Raw genomic sequence first — 10,091 nt, 5'->3', positions numbered from 1 at the left:
GCCTGAGCCCACAGCTCTGGGTGAGTCGGAAACGTGTTTGATGTGTAACCTTGGGAAGTCACTAAATTCCTCTGAACTTCAGTTTTCCCCCTCTGAAGTGTGTCTGTTGTGAAAATTCACTGAAATTACATTAAGTTCATGTAAGAAGTATTTAGAACAGTGCTGGCGCACAGCAAGGATGCTGTAAATGGTGGCTATCAGGATAATTGAATGTCTCCTATGTGCAGGTGTCCTCGTGGGACATACGTGTTCAGTCTTGATAGTGACCGAGGTGGGGTGGGTGTTTTACATGGGAGGAGCCTGAGAAGTTCAGTGTCGTGCACTGGACCAGACAGCGGGTGTTCAGATTCAGGTCTGAGCCTGAAGCCCTCAGCTTTCCACCCCACCATGCTGCCTGGGGCAGGTGAGAGAGCCTGACCAGAGTGGGCGCTTAACCTCTGTTTCTGGAGTGAATGACCTAGGCAAGTGGGAGAGAAGGCTTGTGTGTCCCTTGAGAAAGGAGTAAGGCCTTGTCTTTGCGGGCGAGCATCAGGTGACCAGCATTCCCCCCAGGGCCTGGCCCCCATCCTCCCCAGAGCCCTGTCTGGCTGCTTCTCCAGCAGGTCGGGAGCTGGTTTCTTGGGCCCTTTGACCATGTTTGAGTCTTGGTGCCTCCGCTGGGTGTTGAGAAGAGGGCGGTGGGCCTGGCTAGTGATGATCAGGGTTGCACCCCTACTAAGCTTTAGAGCTGGGACGTGCCTCAGCTCCAGGCCCGCGTGTGGGTCTCTGCATCAGAGCGAGTGTCTGGCTCATGGAGGTGGACTTCTGCTTCCTCTCTCCCTCCACCCAAGTAGTTCACCTGCTCTCCAATACCTTAGATTCCTCTAGTGGGGATAATGCCTTTCAAAATGTGATTACCACTTAGAGGCAGATGCTTTCAGAAGCAAGGGCTTGGTGAGCTACGTCACTGCGCGGCCAGGTAGTCAGGTGTGTGGTTCCCTGAGAGATGGAAGAGTGTGTGTGTGTGTGTGTGTGTGTTGTGTGCCCAATGCATGGGCATGGAGTTGACAGCAGAGCTGGGGCTTAGAGAGTTGGGCAGGGAGATAAGTGAAAGAGGGAACAGGACAGCTTTTTCATGCGCTCTCAATTTTGTTGAGGGCACCCTGGCCAAGTCTGCATTTTCCTGAGTTATGTAAGAGTCCACACCCACTCTAAGCCAGGTGGGCCGACCTGGCTCTGCTGCCTGAATAGGACCCCGTGGCCTCTAAGCCACGTTATATATGCGCCTGGGGGTCTTGTCAAAATGCAGATCCTGATCTACTAGGGCGGGGGCGGGGCCTGAGACTCTGCATTTCTAAGAGGGTCTCTGATCATGTGACATTCCATGGACCATGTGTGCCTTCTCACACATGGTGTGAGGCATGGTGGTGGAGTTTCGGGGTGCCCACTTAGTGTAATCAGTGGTTAGTGCTGTAGGGCTGTGCCTTGAGTGCCAGATGGCCAGAATTTCACTCGAGAAGATACTTGGCTCCTAGAGAGAGCCCTTTGTGACAGAGGTTTCTCCAGAATATGGATGTTACCCCAGCTTCTCAGAGGGGCATCCTGCATGTTTCCGATGGGTGTGCACCTGTCGGGATGGGCGGTGCTCCTCCCCTCGTGATCATGCATCCATTGTCAATAGCTCTCAAGTCAGTTCACGTGTTTATACCAAAGAGCAAGTGACTGATAAGTGACATTCCTCCCAGGAAGACTGGGTCTTCACTGGAATTCAGTTGTGGAACTTAAGGACCAAGGCTCACTTCAGCTGTGAGCTGGAGTTGGAAGTGGTTTTGGATATCAACCTGGTGTTCCAAATCAGTGAAGGAACCAAGGTAATGGCCAGCCTTGGCCACATGAGGTGGCGTCTGCTGTGCCAGGTCTTCTCAGTGGACGAGGAGGAAGGAGGAGGAGTTAGGTCAGCCATGTCCAGCAGTGGCTCTAGCCATTGTTAGCGGCCCACTCAATCTAACTTCAGACTCAGGCTCTCACATTCCCAGCATCCTTTTCTGCCCATGGATGTCAGTGCAACGGCTGTTGGCTCTGATAGTGTCACCTGAAGTTTTCCCGTCCACACAGGCCTTGCTGGTTGTTAATAAGCTCTCTGTGCAGCTTTGCATCGGGAAGCTCTGATATTTAAAGGAACTTTGTCTTCTCCTTTTTCTCCTCTGTCTCACCCTTCCTTCCCCCTTTCTGTCCACCTTCTCTCCCCCACCTCCATTCCCCCAGTAGCCTTATCTGCTTGTAGAAATGGGTCTAATTTGGTTTTCTAAGCATTGACACCTCGTTGCTACATGTTCTTCTTTTCTCTTCCCTTTGACCATAGACCAAGAATGGGGCAGGGGGTGTTTTTCAGTGAAATGTGAAATTTTCCTCTTTCCTGAAATAAACATTTTGAACCTTCACCATCCAGTTTGAGCATTTATTCACCTCCTAGACTGGTACCCCTCAGAGCTGGGGGTGGTCTCGGAAGCGTTCTGGAAGCCAGGTGAATGCTTCTGAGGGTGGGAAAACAGAGAGGTGGCTGGACTCAGGGCCGGTCACTTGTGGGCTGGGGTTTCTGAAAAGCAAGAGGTCAAGTCAGAGTGCTGTGTCTGGGACTTCCTTGGGGGTCCAGCGGTTAAGACTCCGTGCTTCCACTGCGGGGGGCACGGGTTCGATCCCTGGTTAGGGAACTAAGATCCCACGTACTGTGTAGCACAGCCAAAAAAAACCACCAAAAAAGTAGTGCTGTGTCCGCATTCTGCCAGTGCCGTCAAAGTTGGCTTTTCTTCCACAAGGTGACGGAGGTGGTGTGTTGTGATGGGGGGAGCGCTGGCCTCAGAATATGGACCGTGTGATTTGGGCACATCCCCTAGAAGCTGGGGGCCCTGGAACCGATCCCCCGCAGGTACTGAGGGATGACTGTGTTTGGGAAAGAGGAATTAGGAGCTCTTTTGAGAGGCAGGGATGGGGAAGAAAACTTCTGTTTTGTCACCCATAGGCGGACTCACGTTGGGACTCCGAGGAAACTGGAGAAAGGACTTACCGCTGGCGTCTTCCCAAAGGACGTCCTGAAGAAACTTCCCCAGGGTCTGGCCGTGCTGGTGGGACTGAGCCCCTGACAGCTTGATCCCAACGTCAAAGGGGGCACTGAACTAGGAGGATCCAGGAATTGTCAGAGGTCACACCCTCCCATGCGTGCCCCGCCCCCCCCACCCCCCACCCCGTCCCATCCCAGTGGAGGCCCTGGGCTCTCAGGAGAGGGAGAGAGGGGGCCTGGGGTCCAGCAGGCACCACTGAGGGGACAGCTCAGCCAGGTTACCCTCCTGCCCAGGCCTAGTCTTACCATCCGCACCATCTTTAGGAGGCTTACCTTGTACCCTCTTTCCTTACCTCTGAGAAGGTTACTGATAAAAGCTGTGAAGTCCCCTAGATCAAGGTTCCCTGCTCCTTGCAGCTTAGGAAGACATAAGGTTGAATGGCCAGTGGTAGAGCTTCAGGCCCTGGCAGGGTGATCTGGGGAGCAGGGTTCTCCCTGGTGTACACAGCACTAGCCTGGGGGACGGTCTCTGCCCCCCACCTTCCTCCCTTCCCAGGTGGTCTTCCTCTCATTTGCACAGGCCTCTCCTTGTTCTGTGGGAAGTTGGACAGGAAGCTGACCTTTCCCTAGAACGATGCTCTGAGCCAAGTTTGTTCTTCTTTCTGTGCCTCCGTCTCATCCCTTCTCCAGGGAGAGCACCCCATTTCCCCTACTTTCTTGGCAGCCTATGAGATGATTTACTGGAGCTCAGTTTTGGGTGAATAGGGAGGAGCTCTGTTTTCGGCCACATCATCGTTTCTCACCTGGGGAGCGGAGACTATCTAGCTCCATTCATCCAGTAACTGCCTGGGTGCCTGGCCCTGTTGGTCACTGAGATTCTGGATGAGTTGACGCAGGGATCTTGGGTCTGAAAGGGAGCCCTCCGTCCTTGGTCCTCCTGCCTCCTTGCCCTCCAGACAGGACACGTCAGCCGCATTTTTCAGATGAAGGAGCTGAGGCCCCGACTTGCCTGGGGCCACAGAGGGAGGTGGAGGCAAGGGCCAGACTGCAGGCCCGAGTCCACCAGCCCTGGAGCCTCTTTGAGCCCCAGAGCCGCTGCCCTGCCCTGCCCTGCGTGCAGCCCTTGCCCTGGTCGGGCCCAGGCTGAGCCCGTTTCCCTCCGGGCAGGAGCCACTGTTGCTCCCATTTCACAGATGAGCAGAGATGCTCAGAGATGTTATTAAAACAACAGGTATCTGTTGGTCCCCTTTTTAAAATTTACCTCCCCCTCTTGTCTCCACCGTGAAGGTGGAGCAAGTGGAGATGATATGAGTGATTTTGGGGGAACTGAGGCCCCTCTGTTCCCTCCCTTCAGTAAATACTCATTTCCGCTCCACCCCTGTGGCTCATGCCGGTGGTTGGATGACCCCAGCTGACTTTGCAGCACCACAAGCACCAAGCTGGGGACCTGCTGGGCTGGTTTGCACCCTGGAACCAGCGACGGGCAACTGACGGGAGTCGCAGCAGCTGTTGGATAGGGGTGCGGCTTTGAGCGACTTGAAAAGGTGCCTTAGTGTCTCATGTGGTCAGTGGGGGATGGGTGGAACTTGGCCTCGAAAACTTCCAGCTCTGAAACTTGCTGGATTTCAGGAAAACTTTTGGAGGGGGTGTAGGGGCCTGGGATGAGTGAGGTGGGACCCTGGCCCTGGAGGGGTTCGGGGGGCACAGCCAGAGCTCTGCGGCCTGTGTCACAGGCCTCCCACCTGCCTCTGGCGTCTCACCACCTCCGACATTTCAGACTCCTGGTTCTAGCGGAGGTAGGGCCTGCCGTTTGCTCTGTGGAAACTGGAAACGTCCAGCCGTGAGTCATCAGCCACTGGAACCTCTTCCCCGCCTGGGCTAACTTAGGGCGTCTCTGGCCCCACTGGACCTGGCAGTCTCACCGGGAAAGTTCCCTGGTTTTAGTCTAAGGATTTGCAGGCTGATGAGTGGGAACGTGGCGGGTGGGGTCTCACCTGTGGTGGAGGAGGCGCCTGGCGAGGGTCAGAGGGCGAGGGTTGGGGATTTGACCCCTGAGGGGAGGAGAGGCTGGGGGTGGGTGGAGGGAGGCCAGGGCAGGGCAGAGGAGACTTCCTGGGCCACCTGCTCGCTCTCTGCCCGACTGGTGATGGGGACACAGGGCTTGGGGACTGGAGTCCCCCAGACTGTGGGTCCCACCTCTTCCCCATGCAGGGCTGTGGCCCCTCAGCCCAGTGAGCTCCCTCGGCTGAACCTCGGTTCCTCATCTCTAAATGAGGGCACAGAAACCAGCCCCACTGACTTCACAGGTGGTTGTAGAGGTTAAATGCGAAGCAGGAGGGTAAAGCAGCCAGAGAGTGAGACCGCAGTTACTAACAGTAGTTACTAGGCACCACCCGGGGATTGTGGTTTCCCTGCGTGCGGGGATCTGTCCTCGCCTAAACTCTTGTCAGAACCATTCCCTGGACCGCGGCTGCCCAGCAGGGGTAACTAAAACGCCTTCACGCTTTCTCTCTCCTAGTCCTCCGTTTCTCTCTAAATGGCTCCCGTGCCCCGTGAACTATTCATCAAAGCTCAAGCAAGCCTGATGAGCCCCATCCTCGTCTACAGGTGGGGTTTGGTGAGAGCTGGGCTCACCGCTCACCTGTCCAGGCCGCCGCCTGGTAAGATTGGGTAAGGTAAGGTCCGAGGGGCCCCTGAGTCGATCAGAAAGTTTTCTGCAGGAAACGCCTCCAGTCTGTGACCAGCTCTTCCTTCCTGTCTATTTGCTGGCTCCCCTCTGAGATCACCTGGCATCTGCTGGCGCCCCCTCTCCCCTCTGCTTGAGGCTCATCCTAATACAGCAAAGTTGCTTAGATGTTTGCCTGTTGATTGGCAAAGCCGATCTCAACAGAGCCCAGTGGTGCAGAGTCCACTGTTTTTGTGCTGTTTGATGTTCCTTGAGTGGCTGGTAAGTGAGTCCCTGTGGATGGCCGCCTCTCCACGCCCTCCCCCGCCCCATCCCCTCCACTGCTGAAAGCATAAAGCTGCAGAGGGACCCACCTGGATTTCCAGCTCGTCCCCTGCGCCTTCCGCCTGACTTCTGACGTCTGCATCAAGCCAGCCTTCCAGGGCCCGGGGCTTCGGTTTGGCTGACGGCTTCTTGGATTCCTTTCTCTGCTGGAAAGAGGAGGTGTTCTCCTTAGGGCCCTAAGCCCCCCTGTCCTTCCAGAAGCAGAGTGAGGTGTGGGCCCACGGTCAGACCCAGAGTCCTCCTTTGTGCTCTGGGAGAAGAAGGCTGAAGCGCAGAGAGGGTGAGCCACTGCCCAGCTCACGCAGCTCACGGCAGGGCTGCAATGAGATTCCCCAGTCAGAGCGCAGGCCTCGTGGGGGGACGTCTCACCTGTACTTTCTGGTGTTCGGGGCTCAGGAAGCTGGAGCCCGCCATGGCCAAGTCCACCCAGAGCACACTGAAGAGCAGCAGACTGCAGACGGCCCCTGGGGAGGGCATGGCCTCGGCTGGCTGGGGACAGATGGGCCTGGAGGAGAGAGCGTCTCTGGGCAGCACGTGCCCCCCCATTCCATCCCCTCTTTCCCCCCGCTTCCCTCCCTGTGCCTCTGAGCCCAGCAGACAGGCTGAAGGGCTCCGACCTGGACCTGGGGCCATGATTGCTGAGTAGAGCGGCTCTTAGCGCCCTCTCTGCCCGCCTCCCCCAGGTAGGACTGATGGAAGGATGTGGGTGCTCTTTTCCAAGACTGTTCATCTGGGGGCAGAATGCTTGGCAATGGGACTCCCCATGTCCTTTATCCCAGGCCCCGAGGACCGTGTGCCAAGTTTCTCGAGGATGTTTGGGGAAGCTGAACTGGCAAGGTCCCAGGAGACATGGGGGCCCTGGGGCGGCTCCCAAGCCCAGCTCTGAGCAACCAGGCTGCCCCAGGTCATGCCACCTCCCCAAGTTCAGATGGGCCTGCGGATGCCCAGCAGTGGAGGTGATTTAACCCATAAACAGACCCTCCCACACACAAGAGAGTGGCCAGAGTGCCTACCTGGGATTCCTGGTGGAGGTGGTGCCTGGTGGCTGTCTGGTCATTATATAGGCAGCCTGTGTTTGTTTTAAACCAGCAGCCCCACCTCAGGGCAGCCCAGTATCCGGGGGCTGATTGACATTCCTTGGGAACTAAAAATACTACGCACGTTGTCCTCGGGGTAGAAATCAACAGCGGTGGGCAAACGCCCTGAGAGATGGCTGGGTGGCCTGGGACAGCCACGTGAGGTGGCCATCTGCTGCTCCTCTCTGCAAGCGTGCCTGGCCCTGGTTTAGGTGGGAGGGAGGAGAGTGGCCCTGGGTCTGGTCTGGCTTTGCTGCTCTGCGGCCTTGGCTTACTGGCCCTTCTGCCACTCCCTTCCTTGCGGGATACAATGAGGTATCCTCACTCGAACTCAGGAGCTTGTCCTGCCCCTGCGCTCGCTGCTCTCCATGAGGGATGCTGCTCTGGCTCCCACAGACCCCGAGCACGTGGGACGCTGGCTCATGGAACTCTCACACGTTCGAGAGGGAAGCCCCATTTTTCAGATAAGGAAACTGCAGGGGAGCAGGGCAGAGACCATCTCCAACAGGAACTGAACTCCAGTCTTTTTTTTTTTTTTAAATGTGTAGTATGATCCCATTTTATGGAAAAAATACAAGGTGAAAATACAACAAATATACACAGCCAACTATCTGGAAGGACATATGCTATTTTTTTCTTCTTTGTAATTATTTTTAGTGCTTAGGTTGAATATTTATTTGGTAATAAGAAACAAGCAAATAAGAAAAGTCTTACTTTTCTGTAACTCTTGGTAGAATCACATGCTCCACCTGGCAAAAAAAATCAAACCTGAGTCTATAGACGCTGTAGTTTCAATTACCAACTCCTAAGAAATACAGGGGATGGACGAGTGTGTAAAGGGGACCGACAGGGATACAATCAACCCAATACAAACTGAGGGCAACAATAAGGGGCAAGTGTCCAATCCCTTCTTCTGGGTGGTGGTGATGGCTCTGCTCAGCTTGGTCTTTCTTAATGTGCGGGCCTTTCTCCCCTCGCCCAGCCAGGTTCTGAGAGGGAGCAGAGTGCCCTGGGGGCAGGAGAGCCGGGACCTGGTGCTGCCACAGGTGACCACACACAGATTGGCCTTACGCAGATCACTGAGCGACCCCCTGCTCACGGCTGCCTCTCACAGGGGCTTGAGGATTAACTGAGGTGATGGGTGTGAAATCCTTTGTAACCTGTCAAGTACCGTGCAGGTGACAACTGTTTTTTGTACCCTGGCCAGCCTTTGCCACGTCAGATGTTCGCGGACGAGGAGCGCATCAACCACGTGGGGGATTCCTTACGTGCCCGCAGCGGCTCATCCCACAGGATGCCCAGGTGGTGACTCCTAAGGGCTCGGTGGGTTGTCTGTGTAGACGTTCTAGCGTTTCAGAGGAGGAGCTCACTTCCGGCTGGGCTCGGGCTGGGAGGGTAGGAAGGGCTCCGTGATCCAGGCGGTGGAAGTGGAGCAGGGCTTTGAAGGGAGGGCACCGCTGCAGGCAGAGGGGCAGGAGCGGAGGGGAACAGCAGGCGTGGGTGCAGACTGTTTGTGGCCCCAGTGAGAAGGCTGGCTGCTCGGAGGAGGGTGGCAATGGGGCGGGTTTTAAGAAAAGGCCTAGAAGGAGGTACGGGGTTGGGATAAGCACAGTTTGGAAGCTGGGGGCCCAAGGAGTTTGGGCCTGATCTGGAAGAGGGAGGCCACTGAAGGCTTTTGAGCAGAGGAGTGACAGGACACGACCTTAAAGACCTGGGAGGCTGCACCGTTATTTCACGGGGAGAAAACCTGAATGCCACAGGGACCACACTTTCCCCAAAGCCACGCAGCCCTGAGTGGCAGTGCCCGGACGCCTAGCCAGGCTCCTGAGCACGACGGGCTGGGGCAGGGGAGCCAGCAGAACGCTGGTCATCCGATGACCGCCTGACTGAGATGGTCGTCAGGGGGCACTGGACCCTTGTGGAGACTCTAGGGACAGTGGGTGCCCGGGAGGGGCTAGACTGAGCCCCTCAGTAGAATGTGGGGACTGAGTACCTCCTGCTGGAAAACTTCTCACCACCAGTGCACTGGGGCGGGGGCCGGAATCCTCCCGCAGTCCCAGCAGAGTGTAAGTGTGTCACCTGGAGGCCTTCGCCCTTGTGGGCCACCTGAGCTGATGCCTTTTGGCCTCGGGGCTCAGAAGGGCTGAAGGTGGAGCAGGTGGGGAGATGCTAGAGAAGGCCTGCAGCTTTTTCAGAGCGTGGCCCGCCCTTCCCCCCCCCGCCCCCCAAAACCCCAAACGGACTATGGTGACCAGGCTCCACTGAGATGTGAGGCCTCCTTCAGTCCCGGCCCTGGAGACAGGAACTGCCAGTGTTGATCTTAGATAACACCCCGCAGGCAAACACCCACGGGCTGCTGCGTTCCCTTCCGGAGCAGAAAGGTGGCCTGCGGGCTGGAAAGCACCCGAAGCACATCCCGCAGAGCGGAGGCTGGTTGGGGGAGGAAGGAAGGATGCCGGAGCCACTGAGGGAGGGGGAGGCGGCACCCAGAAAGTACCTCGCTGCCCACCCCCGGCTGTGGACGGGGTGCAGGCTGGGGTGGGGACGCACGCAGACCTGAGCCCAGAGGCCTTTGAGGAGGACTGTGTGGCTTGGGGTGGGGAGGACTGACTTGCCTCAGCGCGTGTTTCCCCTCCTTTGAATGTGGATAATGCCAAGGCCAGTCTGTCCATCTGTCGTCTTCTCTGAACCTTCCTCTGGATTGCTTGCTGGTTGGTGGTTTCCTTCCCACAGCAGGGCCTTGAGGGCCCGGCCTCATCCGCAGATAAGGGCGCATCATCACCGAATTAACTGCTGTATGTCAGTGGTGTCTGAGAACAAATTGTGTACACAGTCCACAGTCATGCTGTTTGTGCTGTTAAGTAGCTGGCTGATCAGGGAGTTTTTTCATGAATTTGGCCAAACCTTGGTCTGAATGAGGCAGATTCTGGGGTAATAGGAACGGGTTTCATTTTTTGAGATAGATAGG

General features: G+C 56.4%; 1 protein-coding gene across 1 annotated transcript; it reads right to left on the bottom strand.

Moving 5' to 3' along the window:
• Positions 1-2,427: 2,427 nt before the first annotated feature.
• GHRL (ghrelin and obestatin prepropeptide) lies at positions 2,428-6,546 on the bottom strand. Its single transcript, XM_065884905.1, has 4 exons — positions 6,417-6,546; positions 6,077-6,190; positions 3,044-3,152; positions 2,428-2,575 (listed from the first exon to the last, which is right to left on the bottom strand). The coding sequence occupies exons 1-4, from the start codon at positions 6,522-6,524 to the stop codon at positions 2,556-2,558; spliced, it is 351 nt and encodes a 116-aa protein (XP_065740977.1). The 5' UTR covers positions 6,525-6,546; the 3' UTR covers positions 2,428-2,555.
• Between the last annotated feature and the right edge of the window lie 3,545 nt (positions 6,547-10,091).

The sequence above is a fragment of the Phocoena phocoena genome, chromosome 10 (genome assembly GCF_963924675.1).
Source record: "Phocoena phocoena chromosome 10, mPhoPho1.1, whole genome shotgun sequence".
Classification (NCBI taxonomy): domain Eukaryota; kingdom Metazoa; phylum Chordata; class Mammalia; order Artiodactyla; family Phocoenidae; genus Phocoena; species Phocoena phocoena.
Note: the sequence above shows the minus strand (reverse complement) of the source record. Positions and strands in the feature narration are given on the sequence as shown.

Bases quoted from the DNA above. Each gene is read 5' to 3' on its own strand.
- GHRL (XM_065884905.1), bottom strand. From the start codon at position 6,524: ATGCCCTCCCCAGGGGCCGTCTGCAGTCTGCTGCTCTTCAGTGTGCTC. The intron at 6,191-6,416 runs GTGAGACGTCCC...TCTTTCCAGCAG, and splicing joins CCGAACACCAGAAAGTACAG to AGAAAGGAATCCAAGAAGCC. The intron at 2,576-3,043 runs GTAAGTCCTTTC...CTTGCTTTTCAG, and splicing joins CCTTTGGGAAGACGCCAGCG to AAACCCCAGCCCACAAGTGA.